The 20,543-nt window shown below is 46.4% G+C and overlaps 1 protein-coding gene across 1 annotated transcript in view; it reads right to left on the bottom strand.

The window, feature by feature from the left end:
- The window catches only part of GPD1L (glycerol-3-phosphate dehydrogenase 1 like), a 28,324-nt gene extending 26,071 nt beyond the window's left edge, over positions 1-2,253 (bottom strand). Inside the window, exon 1 of the mRNA XM_053410414.1 lies at positions 2,078-2,253. Within this exon, the coding sequence (XP_053266389.1) occupies positions 2,078-2,127 (50 nt within the window). The 5' untranslated portion in view covers positions 2,128-2,253. The remainder of the gene's footprint in view (positions 1-2,077) is intronic.
- Between the last annotated feature and the right edge of the window lie 18,290 nt (positions 2,254-20,543).

Here is a 20,543-nt window from a genome sequence, read left to right as displayed (position 1 = left end):
AGTCCTGAATACAGGCTCCATGCATGTGTAAGTAAATTGAGCATTTATCCATGTGCAGTCTCAACTTTGTCTGTTCTGCAGAGCTTGGGGGGGAAGTGGAACCAGCTAGCGTGATTCTCTCCCTCCGTGTATGTTCCATAAAAGGATGAAGACAAAGGTGAGCAAAGGGTACAGGCTACAGGTAATACTTTCCAGAGCAAAAGGTATTCTTCTTAAAGCAGCATGGAAAGTGGAATATCTATATGCAACAGGCACCGTGCAAAAGGAATGACAGCCGCTGTGGTTCAACGGTTGACTAGAACCCAGGAGAACCAGGTTCAAGGTGTTTTTTAGCCACATTCAGGTGGTAGACAAGAGGAACTTAGGACAAAGTTTGTTACTGACAGGGGAAATAAGTAGCATTCTGAAACAGACACTTCTGGTTTCTAAGCGGAGTATTTAAGGCGTTGTGGGACACAGGAAGCAGGAACATGGTCATCTCGCAGAAAGTGAAGCATAATGGCCCTGCTTCCATCTCACTGTATATCTAGCACACAGTCATCTGATAGCTTTAAGCACAACTGCTGGAAGGACTAGGCAATGTCATGCAAAAGGAGCCATCGTAGTGCAATGGTTAGCATACAGGACCAGAACCCAGGAGGATGAAGTTCAAATCCCATCTCCAACATTCACTGGGTGGCCTTGGGTCAGTGACTATTTTTCAGCAGAACAGGACTGCTGTGTGGATAAAATGGAGGGAGGGAACAGAACCACTCACTTCACCCTTGGAGGAAGAATAGAATATGCATGTAAAGCATACATAACAAGTGAGTCCTGCAAAAAAATATATGTTACGTATGTGTAGCTGGATAGCTCAGTAGAGCATGCAACTCTTAATCTTGAGGTCATGGGTTCACATAGCTGTCAACGTTTCGGGTGGCGCTGTGGGTTAAACCACAGAGCCTAGGACTTGCCGATCAGAAGGTCGGCGGTTCGAATCCCTGCAACGGAGTGAGCTCCCGTTGCTCAGTCCCTGCTCCTGCCAACCTAGCAGTTCGAAAGCACTTCAAAGTGCAAGTAGGTAAATAGGTACTGCTCCAGTGGGAAAGTAAACGGCGTTTTCGTGTGCTGCTCTGGTTCGCCAGAAGCGGCTTAGTCATGCTGACCACATGACCCGGAAGCTGCACGCCGGCTCCCTTGGGCAGTAAAGCGAGATGAGCGCCGCAACCCCAGAGTTGGCCACGACTGGACCTAATAGTCAGGGGTCCCTTTTACCCTTTTACCTATGGATTCAAGACCCATGTTGGTTTCCTAATCAGTCAGCATTCTGCAACCACTGAGCATACTTAGACCTCATCTTCATCAAGCTGCTTTGAGCTACCTTCTCCACCTCACAAACCTTGGAGAGCTATTTCTCTCTTGTGCATGGACTCTTTAATCATAGGGTCGTGGGTCTGAGCTCCAGGCTGGGCAAAGGATTCCTACATTGCATGCAGTTGGCACCCTTTCGGCATTGCATGGACCAGGGTTCACGTTGAGTGGATGGGAGTTTTGTGGGCTGTTCTCTGGTGGCGTGCGTCCTGCCCACCTGCCTCGGGAAAACCCTCCCAAACTCGAGAACCGTCATCGGTGCCCTTAGAATAACGCCATCATTCTTCCACTATCATAAGCCAGGGCGAGGACAAGAAAGGGGGCGGCGGGGGGGGAATCAGCGGGTGATCAGGCCCAGCCCTGGAGGTATTAAAACGAAACGCAAACCTTACGCACGTGCGATTAACTATTCAGGGGGGAAAAAATAGTTGCCATTCAGAAAAAAGGAGATTTGCAAAAGGGTGATGAGGGGTGTCACCTATTCCCGCCCAACAAGGAAGTAGAACAAGGATGACGGCTCATGACAGCTGTATATATTATTTTGCAGGGAATTCTTTGTTAGGAAAAACAGACCTCGATAGAGGAATTGGAGACGCCTGATTCTCCACCCCTGCCTGTGCCCCTAACCCGCGCATCCTAAGCAACAAGGGCTGAGGACGAGGAAGCGCAGGTTCCTCTCGGTGCCCCGGTGGCCTCTGGGCGGATCGCGCCCCCCACCTGCGCTCACCAGTTTCCTGAGCCCACGATGCTGACTTTCAAGGGCGACGCTGTAGCCATGGGGGCGGCGGCAGCGGCAAAAGAAGCAGCGCAAAGGGAACGGCGCCTGGAGACCCTCCAATGGCCGCGTCCAGCAGTCCTCCGCCGCCCATGCAGAATCGGCGCAGGAGACGATCCCGCCCCCCAGCAAGAGCCGGGGACCTCCTCCTTCACCCGGAGCTTGCTGGGAATTATAGTCCTCTTCCGACTGACTAGGCTAGACACGTGCCGCCGGGTATTGCTTTCATTTCATTTTTAAAAATCTCGCTGAGGATGCAGCGCCGTTGCGCCGGATTTGCTTTGCGCGGCTCATTCTTTGCAAGCCCAAGGGAAAGCCCCCATCGAGTTTAGGCAAGCGTTTTGCAGTTACCAGGGAAGGAGTCGCGTTGAACTCGATGGGGCTTACTTCTGAGTAGGCACGGTGAGGCTTCCAACCTTGGCAGATCCAGTCCGCTTATTTCTGCCTGTGCAGAGGATTACTCTTGCTAGAAAATGAAAGCGCTGCAAAGAGCCACAGGATATTCCCTAAGGCGCACTGACTCACAGGAGAGAGAGAAATTCCACGTGGGAGTGGATCCTGCCCCTCTTGTGGGTCAGACGCTGTTATTCATATTTATTTCCTCTCTAACGCAGGATTAAACAAGGGCATCTTAAGGTTTTTACTGTAGCAGCAACTGTATATATTGTAGCAGAATAAATATAACATATATACATGTGCGTGTGTTTTTATCCTGAATATCTACATACTTTTCCCAATATTTTCTGTGCATTGGAGACAAAGCCTAGCTAGCAGAACACCACTGGGGAACATGTGCAAGAGGCGTCATGTGACGGCAGAAAGTAGAGTTTTCAGAAACAAGTCACGTGCCATCTGATGCAAGGCCTGCATGTGCAGGAGTCATAGACTGATAGAACGGTAGACTCGGAGACCCCAAGGATTATCTGTTCCAACCCCCTGGAATGCAGGAATATGCAGTTGTCCCATGTGGGGATCAAACCTGCAACCTTGGCATTACCAGCACCATGCTCTAACCAACTGAGCCTCAAAATGCCAATGGGGTTTAATCACAAATAAGTATGCAAATGATTGCAGCTGTGCAATGCAGCTCACCCCTAAGTAAGTCCTAAAGGTAAAGGGACCCCTGACCATTAGGTCCAGTTGTGGCCGACTCTGGGGTTGCGGCGCTCATCTCGCTTTATTGGCCAAGGGAGCCGGCGTACAGCTTCCGGGTCATGTGGCCAGCATGACTAAGCCGCTTCTGGAGAACCAGAGAAGCACACAGAAACATTGTTTACCTTCCCGCCGGAGCGGTACCTATTTATCTACTTGCACTTTGCCGTGCTTTCGAACTGCTAGGTTGGCAGGAGCAGGGACCGAGCAACGGGAGCTCACCCCGTCGCGGGGATTCGAACCGCCGACCTTCTGATCGGCAAGTCCTAGGCTCTGTGGTTTAACCCACAGCACCACCCGCATCCTATTGAATTCAATTGTGCCTTAATTCCAAAGTAAGGGTGCATAGTCTTGCAGAGAGAAGAGGAGAGCAGGCAAGGGCAATGTTGTTTAAGGGATGCTCGATTTAGCCTTTCCCAAACTAGGGGCCTAACTGATCGTTGTCACATTCGTTTCTCTGAGCGACACCGTTATTCTCTTTCACATTTGGATGGTTGACATTAATTCAGGGTGTGGCCTTTAGTAATATGGTGCCTTGAGCAAGGGCAAAATTTGGTGCCCCTGCTAAACATTTCTTATTTTCACAATAATTCATTTTTTTACTTAGCACACACACACAAATGTGCCTTTTTATTTATTATTAATTTGTGCAAGGGAAACTGCCCATCTCATCTTAAATCCAGTCCTACATCCTTTCCTTTAGGGAGCCCCCCCTTCTCCCTCTTTCCTTTTTTTTTTTGCAAAATGTCATAAGTAAAATCAGATCAGATTGGAGCATCAATTCCTTTGAGAGGACAATGCAAAGCTAGAAAAATACAGCCATACATGAAAGCTGGGAGATGCATGGGTCATTGAAGGCTTAATGGAGTATGTCAAGAAGAGTAAGATATATTGGCTTGAAGGATTTACTCTCAAAGCATGAGAAAGTGCATTTAGAAGAATACAAGCCTTTTTGATCATAAGCTGTGGATGAGACAGGATTTTAAACATTGCAGCTGACAGCTTGATGTCATGTAGGCAATACTGATATTTTAATTTCCATATGGGGGGTGGGGAAACATTTCATTTGCCAGAGCCCTCCCTTGCTAGCTAAGGGAGGTGCAATGTGTGGCATTTTGTCCGAAAGTTGCACTGGTGCGGTAGCAATGAGGCAATATTATTGCTCCACTCGCAGCCGGCGTCTCTCTTGCTGCATTGCCTCACAAAGGCGTCCTGAGAGATAGAAACATGCAGAGAAAGGGATGTGGTTAGTCCTTGGGTAAAACTCAAGCCCTCTTGGACAGAGCCAGTTAAATTGGCGGAAAAGGGAAAATTACATGTGTACAGCACACAGACTTCCAGTCATGTGAAAGACTAGCCACGTACAGCTATATAAAGCTGGAATAAGAGATTATGAAGCCCCAAACCATGCCCCTATTACAGTGGTAAGCTAAAGGTAAAGGTGACCCCTGACCATTAGGTCCAGTCGTGACTGACTCTGGGGTTGCGGCACTCAACTCGCTTTATTGGCCAAGGGAGCCGGCGTACAGCTTCCGGGTCATGTGGCCAGCATGACTAAGCCACTTCTGGTGAAACCAGAGCAGTACACAGAAACGCCGTTTACCTTCCCGCCGGAGTGGTACCTATTTATTTACTTGCACTTTGACATGCTTTCAAACTGCTAGGTTGGCAGGAGCAGGGACCAAGCAACGGGAGCTCATACCGTCGTGGGGATTCGAACTGCCGACCTTCTGATCAGCAAGTCCAAGGCTCTGTGGTTTAACCCACAGTGCCACCCATGTTCCTCATTACAGTGGTACTTCGGGTTAAGAACTTAATTCGTTCTGGAGGTCCATTCTTAACCTGAAACTGTTCTTAATCTGAGGTACCACTTTAGCTAATGGGTCCTTCTGCTGCTGCTGCTGTGCTGCTGCCACACGATTTCTGTTCTCATCCTGAAGCAAAGTTCTTAACCCGAGGTACTACTTACGGGTTAGCGGAGTCTGTAACCTGAAGTGTTTGTAACCCAAGTTACCACTGTATTCTAACAGAAAGGACAATGAAAACATAAATGGTTTGAAGCTACTGTGTGAACAGTTAGGGTGGGGAAGAGTTGTGAAACACACTGTGGGGGGGAATACACAACTTTACTGACACTAAGGCGGTAATGTGAACACACCCAGAGTGTGTTGCAAGGCCAGAAGAAATACCCCTTTGCCACCATCACGTCTACCATGTTATCCTGCCTCTGCTCATAAAGCCCTGCAGCTGGTGGGACGCGGGTGGCGCTGTGGGTAAAAGCCTCAGCGCCTAGGGCTTGCCGATTGAAAGGTCGGCGGTTCGAATCCCTGCGGCGGGGTGCGCTCCCGTTGCTCGGTCCCAGCGCCTGCCAACCTAGCAGTTCGAAAGCACCCCCAGGTGCAAGTAGATAAATAGGTACCGCTTTATAGCGGGAAGGTAAATGGCGTTTCCGTGTGCTGCGCTGGTGCTGGCTCACCAGAGCAGCTTCGTCACGCTGGCCACGTGACCCGGAAGTGTCTCCGGACAGCGCTGGCCCCCGGCCTCTTAAGTGAGATGGGCGCACAACCCCAGAGTCTGTCAAGACTGGCCCGTACGGGCAGGGGTACCTTTACCTTTACCTTTATTAGCTGAGAAATAAAAAATAAAATAAAGCCCTGCAGCTCTCAAAAGCTTCTATGGGCTGCTGTTAGAGACTGGACAGAGGGGGAATGGTGGAGACCACCTCCCCAGCCAGACCCTCCCAGGGAAGAAGGTAGTTCAGAATTACAACAGCAGTTTGTGGGAGGTCACAACTCAGAGGCAGATGAGGGGGATGGCTGGGAAATAATGGGAGAGGAGGAAGTTAAGCCCCAGGAGGGGAACAGCTGATGGACACAGTGTCTTTAGAAAGCATTCCAGACACGCCCCCTTCCCAGAGCCCAGCAAGCCTTGAAAGCAGGAGAGCAAATACCACCAGGTAAATGATATACTGAATGAGGACAAGAGGAAAGTTGGGTTTGAGGTTAAAAAAAATTCAAGATTTCAAATAGAATTGATAGAAGGCAGAGGTAAAACACTATCCAGGATGTATGATTTGTTGTTAGACTGGTTTACAAAAGATGAGGAAGTGAAGGAAGCGTTGATAAAATGGGCTATAGATTTTGGGCATACCATTGAATTGGATGCATGGATAAAATTATGGAATGAAAGTATGAAATTTATGGCATGTAAAGAAGATTTATAGGTGGCATTTAACACCGACAAAATTGGCAAAAATGTATAGGATGAGGGATAAAAAATGTTGGAAGTGCAAAGAGGTGGATGGTGAACATTATCACATGTGGTGGAGTTGTGATAAAGTAAAGACATTTTGGGAGTCGATTTACAACAAACTTAAGAAAATATTAAAATATACTTTCCCTAAAAAGCCAGAGGCTTTTTTGCTTGGCCTGAAGGGAAAGGAGATTAAGACAAAAGATCAAAGATAATTCATGTATACCACAGCTGCGGCAAGGACTTTGTTGGCCCAAAACTGGAAATCACAAAAAGTTTCTACCATTGTGGAGTGGCAAACAAAAATGATGGACTATGTGGAGTTAGCCAAACTGACTGGCAGAATTCAAGATCAGGATGATCAAAGATTCCAGGAAAAATTGGAGTGAATTTATTGTGTATTTAAAGGACAACTGTAAAAACTTAAAGACACTAGCAGGATTGAAGTAACTCCTACAATGCGGACAAGATGATTTAGGTGTAAAAAGATAAAATACGCGACAGGATGTGATAAGGGATACCAGCTGAAGGGAGGGAGGGAAGTCGCAAGCTCGGTAGAGCATAAGGTTTATAGGTTGATTAATGTACTGTTAGAATGAATGTCTGTTGTCTTTGTCCATGGAGTTTTCTTGGCAGGGATACTGGAGTGGCTTGCCGGTTCCAGCTCCAGGTGGATCACATTTGGTCAAAACTCTCCACTATGACCTGTCCATCTTGGGTACCCTGCTCGGCATAGTTCATAGCTTCTCTGAGTTATTCAAGCCCCTTCGCCACGGCAAGGCAGTGCTCACTGGAAGGACAGATCCTGAAGCTGAGACTCCAATACTTTGGCTACCTCATGAGAAGAGAAGACTCCCTGAAAAAGACCCTGATGTTGGGAAAGATGGAGGGCACAAGGAGAAGGGGACGACAGAGGACGAGATGGTTGGATAGTGTTCTTGAAGCTACTAACATGAGTTTGACCAAACTGCGGGAGGCAGTGGAAGACAGGAGTGCCTGGCGTGCTCTGGTCCATGGGGTCACGAAGAGTCGGACACGACTAAACGACTAAACAACAACAACAAAGAATGAATGTGTAAAGAAAATAATAAAAATGTATTGGGGGGGGGAGAAAGTAGGAGACCAAAGGGCTCAGGAGCAAAGGGCTCAGAAGCAAAGGGCTCAGAAGCAAAGGGCTCTCAGCGCCACCTGTAGAAGGGATGACGAATGAGGAAGTGGGAGAAAAAGCGGGTGGAGAGTCACTTGGGAAAACACCACTATTCCAAGAGTGCTTTCCCAAGCCTCTCTGTGAATAAAAAGCAGGTGGTAAGGATTTTTCCTTGTCTTATCCGTTCCTGGCAACCTGCCGTGGGGATTGGTTCCTCTGCTGCCTGACATCTGCATACACACCATAGATTTCAAGTACAGTGGTACCTCAGGTTACATACACTTCAGGTTACATACGCTTCAGGTTACAGACTCCGCTCACCCAGAAATAGTACCTTGGGTTAAGAACTTTGCTTCAGGATGAGAACAGAAATCATGCTCCGGCGGCGTGGCAGCTGCAGGAGGCCCCATTAGCTAAAGTGGTGCTTCAGGTTAAGAACAGTTTCAGGTTAAGAACGGATCTCCAGAACGAATTAAGTACTTAACTCGAGGTACCACTGTACATGCTTTCCCTCAGAGAATCCTGGAAGCTGTAGTTTATCCATTGCAGAACTACAGTTCCCAGCACCCTTAACAAACTACTATTCCCAGGATATTTTTGAGGGGCTGTGAGCCATTTTCTTTAAACATATAGTGTATACACAGCCATCGTCTCTAACCCTGAGCCCCAAATATTTTTAATCTCAAAGGGCAGCACCCACATATCTGCAATATCCAAATCACTATTTTTTTATTTTATTTAAAAGAGGTTCTCTTTCTACTGGGGTAGGAGAGCTGGTGGGGAATCATGTCTGGCAACCAATGCATTGTTTTGGTTTCAGATAGTACATGGGTAGAGAAGTCTAAAAAGCCCAGGACACAAATTTTCACGTCCCTCTAGTGGCAGTGGTGGCTCATGCGGCAAAGTAACATATTTAGCATGAACTCTGGAAGTGTATCATTGATTCTGACAAAACTAAGCCTTCTAGAGTTCCAGAGTTAACATTAAATAACATTGCTTCTGTTAAATGAGCCACCATCGCCACTAGAGGGATGTGAAAATTTGTGTCCTGGGCTTTTTAGACTCCCCTACCCATGTACTGGGACACAGGTGCCGCTGTGGGTTAAACCACAGAGCCTAGGGCTTGCCGATCATAAGGTCGGTGGTTCGAATCCCCGCAATGGGGTGAGCTCCCATTGCTCAGTCCCTGCTTCTGCCAACCTAGTAGTTCAAAAGCACAAAGTGCAAGTAGATAAATAGGTACCACTCCGGCGGGAAGGTAAACAGCATTTCCGTGCGCTGCTCTGGTTCGCCGGAAGCGGCTTAGTCATGCTGGCCACATGACCCGGAAGCTGTACTCCGGCTCCCTCGGCCAATAAAGCGAGATGAGTGCCGCAACCCCAGAGTCGTCCGCGACTGGACCTAATGGTCAGGGGTCCCTTTACTTCTTACTACTAACAATAATTTCATTATTTATACCCCACCCATCTGGCTGGGCCTCCCCAGACACTCTGGGCGGAGGCCTAAAAACAGAAGAAAACTCCAAACATTAAAAACTTCCCTAAACAGGGCTCCTAGTTTTTCACCTGCTTCTGTTCAACCTGCCTTTGATTTCCTCTAATTGCAGCTAGTTCCCTTTCCCTATCTCCTACTCTCCTACTTAGGGAAATGCCAGGATTTACAGAAATGCAAACTTTTTTCCCCCCAAGGGGGGAGGAGCTCTAAAGGGGATCCCTTTTGTACCAACAGCTGGTGCGGGTTTTATCGTCTTATAGTACAGCGGCCACAGAGCACAGCCTGACTTTGTTAGGAGCAGCAGGCAGGGGGTGAGCAGCAGCAGCCCCCACTGCGATATTTGGGTGCAGGGCCCTCTTGTCAATCATCTCAGTATCAAGATGGGTTTCGTAAATGTAAACAAAAGATGCTTCAGGCTGCCATTTCCTGAACATCTACTACATCATGACACCAGGCGATATGATAAATTAGTGTTTCAATTCTGAAAGAAAAGTTAAATGTATGCTGGGGTTATTTAATCCAATTAGGCATAGAATCCCAAAGGAGTTCAGAGCCATTAAAAGATTATAAGGGCTAGTATAATGTCATGTGCTGAGTTAATTACTACATTCCCAGTTATCAACTTAAATGTGATTTAGTATGTCTAAGAATGCTGGATCGCTTGTAATGAATTCTGAGTAGTTTTGCATCGTATCGCCTTCAATGCCTTTTATTTCGAGCTCTTTAAATCTTTTAAATTCTAGAGGGCAGAGATGAAGTCTAAAGACACCGCTGCTGGGTCTCATTGATGTCAGTTGTGCATGCAAATAGGGGCAACTGATGTCCTCTTACATGGTCAGTAAATAGGGACCATCTGGAAAATGGTTTCTAGTTCCCCGTAGCTCTCATTAGGCTCAATGGGGCAGGTTGCAGTAAACAAGACTGTTAGAAGCCTGAAAACCAATTGCCTAGAGAAATCCAATGGCTGTAGATCCCTTTAACTGGTCGCATTCTGCTCCAAGAGCTTGAGCAGAACCTCAAAGTTAACCTTCCAGTCTATCTTGTTCCAAGGCACCAGCCTTTGTTGGCTGGAAGAAACAGCTGACCATGTAATATGGAACTGTTTGAAGTAACGCAGTGAATAGTGGGGCAGGAGAGCTGAAAACAATGCCAATATATTTCACATCTGGCAACCAATGTGCCCTTTGTTTTCAGATAGTACATGGGTAAGGTAAAGGGACCCCTGACCATTAGGTCCAGTTGCGGACGCTCATCTTGCACTATTTTGGGATCAAGTCAGAAACTAGGGATGGCTTCTGTAATTCTGGGACTGTCCCTGGAAAATAGGGACACTTAGAGGGTCTGCATAAGGTCACAACAGTTTAAAACACAACCTTAAAGGTAAAGGGACCCCTGACCATTAGGTCCAGTCGTAACTGACTGGGGTTGCGGCGCTCATCTTGCTTTATTGGCCAAGGGAGCCGGCGTACAGCTTCCAGGTCATGTGGCCAGCATGACTAAGCCGCTTCTGGCAAACCAGAGCAGCGCACGGAAACGCTGTTTACCTTCCCGCCGGAGCGGTACCTATTTATCTACTTGCACTTTGACGTGCTTTCGAACTGCTAGGTTGGCAGGAGCAGGGACCGAGCAACGGGAGCTCACCCCGCCGCGGGGATTCGAACCGCGACTTTCTGATCAGCAAGTCCTAGGCTCTGTGGTTTAACCCACAGCGCCACCCGCGTCCCAAAACACAACCTTAACAACAGCCTAAAACAAGCTACAATCACAATACGAGGATGGGTCCTAAATATATACATCTCAAGTGTCAAAGGGCAGGGGGAAGATAGAGGTGTGTATTAGAAATCTAAACAAGCAACCCAAGAGCAAATGCAATTAACATTTATGTAGATTTGTCTCCTCTTCTAAGGGTGGGGTGCAAGAGGAAGACATTTCCTATTTGCATATTTACAGGTATGCCCTGTTAGCTAACATCAAGGCTAAAGCTCTTACAAGGCAACCTCTGCTTTGAGTAGGTTTATAAATGGCCATGTTGTAATCTTATTGCTGTATATCCATCTTCCTCAACATGGTGCCACCCAGATGTTTTGGCCTGAAACTCTCATCTGCTCGACCCAGCATGGCTAATGGCCCGGTATGGTGCAAAGTGTAGTCCAGAAAATTTGGAGAACATCAGGTTGGGCAAGACTGCTCTATATGAATATGTCTCCATCATTAGTACCCTGAGCATTTGCATATTTGCTCACTGAATGCAATGGGACTTACTCTCAAGTAAGTGTGCGTTAGAAAGCAAGTTTCATTAGTCTAGTATTGACTCGTTGCTAGACTCAGTATGTTAGTTCCAAGGATGTGATTCTTTCAGCCTGAGTTCAGTGCTGTTCGGTTTATTTTAAAAGTTAGTCATGTTGTTAAACTAATCTCATGTAAATCAGTGGTACTTAGCTGCACTCCTAAGCATACTCACCCGAGAGTAAGTTTCCTTTGTAATAATAAAAAAACCTGTGTGTTTTCCCCCTGTCATCTTTAACATTTAGACTCATTTGTTCACTCAGCTCTGACAGTACTAATTATCTGGTGGTTGTTATAGAGATGTTATTTACCTTTCTACATTCACCCAGAGTGCAGAGGAAATTAAACAGATGACACTACATGCCTGGGAAAGTGCAAGCAGACACTTTTATGGGCCTGTCTTACAGTTCTCTACTTTATTTTATTTGAGCAGTAGATGCATTTGCCTGGAGAACTGTAACCCATGACCTTTTCCTTTTTGGTCTTTAGAGTTTAGAGAGAGAGTTTGGATTTGATATCCCGCTTTATCACTACCCTAAGGAGTCTCAAAGCGGCTAACATTCTCCTTTCCCTTCCTCCCCCACAACAAACACTCCGTGAGGTGAGTGTGGCTGAGAGACTTCAGAGAAGTGTGACTAGCCCAAGGTCACCCAGCAGCTGCATGTGGAGGAATAGGGATGCGAACCTGGTTCCCCAGATTACGAGTCCACTGCTCTTAACCACTACACCACACACACTTTCTCTCTACTGAAACAAAGAGAGCACTAATGTTAGGAGAGAGACAGGAGAAGTGGAATTATGGTTAGGGAGAGCTACATGGAAAGAAAGCGGGGATGGTAGCTGAAATTGGCCTCCTCCCAGAAGCCAGAAGAAGTCTTGGGAGAGGTTCTTGATGGAAGAAGACTCCTGGGGTGGAGGATGACTGAAACTGCAGAGAGTTTTTGTCAGTCATGAGCTAGACCACTGGCCTGACTCAGTGTAAGGTAGTTTCCAACATTCAGCCTTAAAGCACTGGGAATGCTCTGGGTCACACTCTCATCTCAGTTCACTCAGGTTGATACTCAGGTATCGTGAGCTAAATGTGCCCTGTAGCACATGCCTCTGAGCTCAGATCTCCAGCTGGAGCAGAAGGAGGGCTGAGAGAGTCTCTGAAAGAAGTCACTGAAGAAGGACTTAAAATGTGAGAAAGGACTTGCCTGGACAAAATATCTGATGTTAACCTGAAAAGATGTTCCAACCCTAAGCCGTGAACATAAAAAGTGAGGAACACAGTGGCAGATCCCAGGGGAAATGTCTCTTTGACCTCCTCTTGACCTTGTAGCCTAGGCTGTATGTTTGCCGTTATTCATTGGGATGGGGATTTATACAATATAGAGGATCCTTTCGAGACCTTCTTCCCCTCTCACACAACTGCATTTTCAAAGGGTGGAGGAAGTTGAGGTCAGGGGCTACCCCTTCATTCACCCCATATCAAAGAGGACTTGTTTGGAGCTTCTGTATTTTTCCAAAAACAATAAATAGTTTAACAAACCAAAGTAAGGCACACTTTGTGTAGTCCGACTCTAATGCACACCAGTGCAATCTGTCCCCAATGACGTAATTACATAGCTGCTGTCACTCTGCTGGAGTGGAGGCCACACCCTGGAGGAAATCTTTTATGATAATCCCATCCCCAGCCTTCAAACAATGCCAACCCAGTTCTGCAGAAAATCAGAAAGAGCTCTGCCCCGACTCCCAGGGTCAGGATAGAACTGCCTGAAGGGGAAGGAGATTCTGCAAGAAGACCCTGTATATCAAATGCTTGTACATTACATTTCCAAGTTTCCTAGTACATTAGTGCGTTGGACTCAACATTAACTATGGTGGGCAAATGTCGAAAGGAAATGGACCAGAAACATATGAGTTGGAAAATAAACTTATTTGCAATGCTTCTTTAGGGTGGAGTTTCCTGAATTGTGGACAGCTATGTTCTTGTGAAAAGTATGACTCAAAAACATTTTTTTTAAAAAAGGGAAACGTAACGATGAAAAGGAGTAGGAAGAATTCCCTGCTGCCTCTCTGTGTAAAGCATTTCTCTATAAGCAGCAAATGAGTCACAGGCATGCTTTGTACGCATTTGAAATGCAGGTATGGCTGGTTAAGAGCAATGCCGGATTCACGTATAAGCTAAACAAGCTATAGCTTAGGGCCCCGCTCTCTTGGGGGCCCTAAAAAAATTTAAAGGAAAAGAAACCTGGATGTACATTTCCAAAATATAAGATAAAAAACAAATAAAAATAAAATCTACATACAGCAACAGTGTTTTGTGTTGTGTAGGTTCCTATGATGTAAGTAATGGGCCCCGCCTGCTAGCTTGCTCCCTCAAATATCACTGGTTTGCTCATTTCTATATATAGGGTGCCTACATTCTGCATGTGCAAATGGCTTTAGATACCTATTAGGTCCATAAATGATCATAAAGCATATATTCAACACAAAAAAACAGTGACAGTTTGTTGTTGACAAAGGACAGCTGGACATATAAAGGGCCCCATTACCTTCAGTAGCTTAGGCCCTCATCAAACCTAAATCCGGCCCTGGTTAAGAGTCAGGGAACGGGTGGCGTGCAGAGCATCAAGAGTATCAGCAGTATCCCTTGGGGCAGTGCTTTTCAACCTTGGGTTCCCAGATATTGCTATACTAGAGCTTCTGTCCTCCCTGAGCTGTCTAATGCTGATGGGAGGTTGTAGTCTTGGGAAAACAGGCAAACTAATGCCAGTGCATTGGAAGAAGCAAAAACCACCAGTGTTGAAACAATGATTCTTCAACAACAATTTTGTTGGACTCGTCATGTTGTGCGGATGCCTGATGATCGTCTTCCAAAGCAACTACTCTATTCTGAACTTTAAAATGGAAAGCGTATTGCTGGTGGTCAACAAAAGAGGTTTAAAGACTGTCTCAAGGCAAATCTAAAAAACTGTAGTATAAACACTGACAACTGGGAAACACTGGCCTGTGAGCACTCCAGTTGGAGAACAGCCTTTACCAAAGGTGTCATGGGCTTTGAAGACACTCGAACTCAGGACACAAGGGAGAACCGTGCTAAGAAGAAGGCACGCTTGGCAAACCCTCACCATGATCAACTCCTGACCGGAAACCAATGTCTCCACTGTGGAAGGATGTGTGGATCCAGAATTGGCCTCCACAGTCACTTATGGACTCATTGTTAAAACCGTGTTTATAGAAGACAATCTTACTCGGCTACAAGTGATCGCCAAAGAAGAAGAAGTCTGGCAACATAGCAAGCCTTAAGGCTGGAGAACAAAGCAGGAGTGTTTAAAATGGCCGGAGTTTTTCAAACGTTCAACCCACAGAAACCTTCCCTACATCAAGATATCTGCCGCAGAAGCTCTGTATGGTTCCAGGGATTACTGGCATTCAGAAGGATGCTGCCTTGGACCGTGGAAGCAGAGCAGAGTCATCATGGCTGGCAGCCATTGATACCCTGCTCCTCTGTGAATTTGTCCACTCCTCTGTTGAAGTTGGTGGCCATCATTGCCCCTGGAGGAGCAAGTTCCACACTGGCTGTCACCAGTGTTGAAGTGAGATTCAACTGCCAGTCCTGCTAGCCTCTGTACATGGAATGGAGGACAGAGGGTTGGAGGTTGTCAGCTTTTTATTTGTCTCAGGCAGTAGAACACCTACCTGCCCAAACATCTAGGCTACTTTGGGAGGATCTGTTCCCTCTGCCTTCCCAAGTAAGGCAGGTGATGACTGGGGAAAGAGTATTTTCATTGTTGTCATACCCCAACTCTGGAACACTCTCCTCTAGAAGGCTTGCCTTGTACCTGCACTCATACCAGACAAATTATATTACAGTGGTACCTCAGGTTACATACACTTCAGGTTACATACGCTTCAGGTTACAGACTCCGCTAACCCAGAAATAGTGCTTCAGGTTAAGAACTTTGCTTCAGGATGAGAACAGAAATCATGCTCTGGTGGCGCGGCGGCAGCAGGAGGCCCCATTAGCTAAAGTGGTGCTTCAGGTTAAGAACAGTTTCAGATTAAGAACGGACCTCCGGAACGAATTAAGTACTTAACCTGAGGTACCACTGTATTATTATTATTATTATTATTATTATTAATAATAATAATAATAATAAGGAACTCATCTGACTGGGCAGCTTCCAACAAATTAAACACATTTAGCACAGTAAAACATCAAACATTAAAAATCTCCCTATACAGGGAATTGATATATTTCCAGGTGTTTGCTATTTAATTATTTGAGGCTGCTTTTGTCCTGCATCTCCCCACCCTCCCACTTCATACTGCTCTGTTTTAATTTCAGATTTACAGTGTTTTGTTTTTACTTTGTTAGCTTCCTCTAAATGTAGGTTAATGATGGACAGGGCATAAATATGTTGAAGAAATAAATAGCACAAAGATGTAGGAAAGAAGAGGGTCATAAAAGTTCTGAAACTTGCAGAGAATGTGGCTGTAGATTCCCTCCCCCCCAAGTCTCTGCCTTTGCCACAGCAGCTATAGTGAGGGATAGGACTGAGTTTCCCAGAAACACTTTGCTATGCACACTTAGCTTGGAGTATAGGATTGCACTGGTAAGGTCTCCACTCATATGCTCCACTCATAAGGTCTCCACTCATATGCTCTCTTCCATGTAAAACCTGCCTAGGATCGTGGCCAAATAACATTGTAAGCTTGTGTTGAGGGAGAGAGAAAAAATCCCATTGTCACCTTCTGGGTCTTTGTATAGGAGGAAAGAGCAAAGACCAAATCTGTAGTGCTAAGTTTCATTTTGTATTGAATTGGACAGAATGGATTCCTCTTGCAAGATCTGAACAGGAATTCACTTGGAAGCGTGCACCAGTTCATCTGAGTTCCAAACTGTTAGGCATGGGCGGCTGACCTTCTGAACCCAAGCCCACATTTTCTGGCATTGTTTTCTCTGTGTCTGTAATCCTCCAATAACAGATACATCAAACGATCCAGCGAACCATTTTGGCTTATTTTCTTGGTGCATTTCAGTATTGCTTTTTTCTTCATCTTTGAAGGCTTTTATCATTGCATTGACTTACATTTTGGACAGCTTCCAGTATTTGTATGCCAGCTATTAGCTTTAAGAGGTGAGAAGTTTCTAAATATAAAAAAATGAATCACAAAAGCTGAGTAATCCATTTAACATGTTCCTAAATCATAATGGAGATGCGAGTGGTGCTGTGGTCTAAACCACAGAGCCTAGGGCTTGCTGATCGAAAGGTCGTCAGTTTGAATCCCCGCGACAGGGTGAGCTCCCATTGTTCGGTCCCAGCTCCTGCCCACCTAGCAGTTCGAAAGCACATCAAATACAAGTAGATAAATAGGTTCCACTCCGGTGGGAAGGCAAATGGCGTTTCCGTGTGCTGCTCTGATTCGCCAGAAGCGGCTTAGTCATGCTGGCCACATGACCCGGAAGCTGTCTGCGGACAAACGCTGGCTCCCTTGGCCTACAGAGCGAGATGAGCGCACAACTGCAGAGTTGTCCGCAACTGGACCTAACAGTCAGGGGTATCTTTACCTTTACCTTTAAAATCATAAAGTGGCACAGGTGGTCTTGGAAAAGAAATAGATAGGTCCTGCATTGTGCTCTTTATGTAGCTTGACAGAATGGCACCTTTATCCTCAGGGCCGTCTTAAGCATATCTGGCGTCATGGTGCAAAGATCCCTCCTGCGCCCCCCCCGGCAACTCCAGACCAAGGGAGGGGGCGGTGGAAAATGTCCTCTGCTTCCCCCACCGCCCCGATCCCTGGCATGGCAGCGGCGATCAAGCAGGAAAACATGCTGGCGGACATGCTTTCTGGTGTCAGGGTGCCCGAGAAGGGAGCCCGGGAAGGCTGCATGCTGCCTTTCGCCAGGAAGGAAGAGGACAACGACCGGGAGCAGGGCCGTCTTTAGCAGATGCAGAGGCTTGGGAGGGAAGCTGTGCATCCGCCAGCCATATAGTTGGCGGGGCGCAGCTGGCAGGCGTGCAGGGAAAGGTGAGGCTGCCAGCAAAGCCGTGCAGCTTCCCTACTCACTAGGGTGCCCCTGAGAGGCCGGTGCCCTGGCGCAACGAACCACTAACACCAATGGGAAAGACGGCTCTGTTTATCCTAAAACATTTGTATTAGCGTATACAGTCATACCTTGGGTTGAAGTAACTTCAAGTTAAGTATTTTCGGGTTGCGCTCCACAGCAACCTGGAAGTAACAGAGCACGTTACTTCCGGGTTTCGCCGCTCGTGCATGTGCAGGCGCTCAAAATGACATCACGTGCATGCGCAGAAGCGACGAAACGCGACCCGCGCAATCGGAGTCGCGTGTTACACTTGTTTCAGGATGCAAACGGGGCTCCGGAATGGATCCCGTTCGTATCCAGAGGTACCACTGTATTGCAATGCTGAGTTGATGTGAAACTGCAAATCTCCCACATCTCATTTGATTGGATCGAGCTACATCATGAGAGATATGGGGGAGACCAGAACTGCAGACAAAACGAAGGAGAAATCCTGACATGAAGCTCTGTGTGCTTTAATGGGGTCAGGCTTTTACCTCTGCTTCAATTAATACACTTATGGATCGATCCATTAAGTGTTTAAGTGCAATGCAACATCAGTAAGAAGGCACTGCAAGCAGAAACTCTAATACTTGGAACCAGGCTGCCAGCAAGCACATTATAGCAACCTGCATAGCAGGAACATTTATATACTTCAGTATGAACAATACAAGGGTATTGGTATTTATTTTAGAAAAAAATGCTACAGGGTTCTAACACTTTTTTTTTAAAACGAGCACTAAAACATTACTAAATACAGACTAATAACTCCTTTACTCACTCTCACGTTTATCTACGTGGTATTGATTCACACATACGACTGTGTGGAGGACAGCACCACGGTTGCAATTATTCTGAAAAACTCTTTTTAAAAAAAATAAAATTATTTAATATTCCATTTTAACAATCCAATCAAATCACATTAAATATTCAAAATTATACAAATACATATCATATAGCCCCAATATTCTGCCAAATTATAAATTGTTGGGACTTCCCATGCTTCAAGTTTGGGGGGGCTCTGATCATCTTATATCTCCACTGCCTTGAGTTTCCAATAGTTCCTTTAAATCTTCCTGTTGTTAATCTTCCTTCTTTCATGGCCTCTGAGTTGTTTCCACAGGCGAGTTGAAGTAAGCAATGATGTGTTTCTGTGTGGATTTTGTATGCTTGACTCTCCTATTGTTGCAGCTTGTAAGCCTATTGTTGCAGTATCTCCTCACACGCTGGTGTTTATGCCGAATCAATCCAAAAGTCATTTCACTGCTGGCAGACGTCATCTTCTCTCAGTTCCGATGAAATCTAATCTAGGCATTTGCTCATTAATAGTTATTCTGAAAAACTCATCGCAGTGGACTATTTGCCTAGCTCATTCCTTGCTGAGGTAGCTTTCTATTTGCAGGGAGTTTTTTTGTGCAAGCCTGCACTCAACAAACGCTGTGTGCTGTAGGCAGCCTGAAGACCAGGGCCTGAGTGGGATTTACACCAAGTAGACAAGCACAGGAATGGGCTGCACAAATAGTCACAGGGTTGCATTATTCTGATGCTTTCAAAAGCCTATGCTCAAGAAGTGGTTGCGGTTTGGTTTTAATCCATGAAATCGAATGTTATTTATTACCCTCTGTATCCCAGTTCCCAGTTCAAATTATGTAGGGTGGTGGCAGTGCATTTTGCGATTCATAAACCCAGAGCCCCTGTTCATCTGTTTTAATTCAAGTCATGTCTCCCACCAGCACCTTAGCTTCATGCCCCATGGGGAACATACCTTACACGTTCAGAGTCCATGGTTACTTTGGATTTAGGCCTCCTAGTGGTGCAACAAAACTGCTAGCACGTGTGCAAAGCGAAGCAGGGTCCGGTTTCAACTTGGGAGTTCCTAGTGTTGAGATTCCTGCATCTCAAGGGCTTGAACTAGATGACCCTCAGGGATCCCTTCCAACTCTTGTATTCTGTGAAATTGGTTCAAAGCAACCGGCCACACCTTTCAGGTGCATGTGGGTTTTGCTTTTGGCAAGGTGAGGCGGAAGGCTGTTTTTAAAGCATCCCCTGAAGCAGGGGTGCCAACCTGAATAAATTATTGGGGAGGGAAGGAGTCCCAGGTAAGCCATGCCCCATATTATCGATCACATGATGGGGTGCACCCACATTATTTGAATGACAATGCCCATTAACTTGGGGGGGGGAGGGTGGTCCATAGGTGTAGGGGGGGGACAGCTGCCTCCCAAATCAATACAAATCTGAGGTTATCCCCCTCCCCAAAAAATCCTGGCTACGGCCTCCCTCGCATATTTTATTGGGGGTGGGGAGTTGGCTCCTATGCCCTGAAGTAGTTGCAACCAGGGCTTTTTTTTCTGGGGAGACGCAGGGGTACGCATACCCCTAAACATTTTGTGAATCTTTGTACTTTTGTCCATTTATTGTATTTATTTTTCCCCAATTTGAACTATAAAGTAGTAGTTTCCTTGAGTGAAAATGAGAGTACACCTAAACATTTTTAAGGGGAAAAAATGCACTGGATAGTTGGAGCGCTCTTCCCTGGGGGTACGCATACCCCTGGGACGCGGGTGGTGCTGTGGGTTAAACCACAGAGCCTAGGACTTGCCGATCAAAAGGTCGGCAGTTCGAATCCCCACAACGGGGTGAGCTCCCGTTGCTCAGTCCCGGCTCCTGCCAACCTAGCAGTTCGAAAGCACCTCGAAGTGCAAGTAGATAAATAGGTACCGCTCCAGCGGGAAGGTAAACAGTGTTTCCGTGCTCTGCTCTGGTTCACCAGAAGCGGCTTAGTCATGCTGGCCACATGACCCGGAAGCTGTACGCCGGCTCCCTCGGCCAATAAAGCGAGATGAGCGCCGCAACCCCAGAGTTGGTTATGACTGGACCTAATGGTCAGAGGTCCCTTTTCCTTTACCTTTACGCATACCCCTAACCATTTTGTGAATCTAAGTTTGGCCTCATTGAGGGGCAGTCTTTCAATATGAGTAGGAAAATGAGGGTACCCCTAAACATTTTTTAAA

The sequence above is a fragment of the Podarcis raffonei genome, chromosome 12 (assembly GCF_027172205.1).
Source record: "Podarcis raffonei isolate rPodRaf1 chromosome 12, rPodRaf1.pri, whole genome shotgun sequence".
In the NCBI taxonomy this organism is placed as follows: domain Eukaryota; kingdom Metazoa; phylum Chordata; class Lepidosauria; order Squamata; family Lacertidae; genus Podarcis; species Podarcis raffonei.
This window is presented reverse-complemented; position numbering and strand designations above follow the sequence as displayed.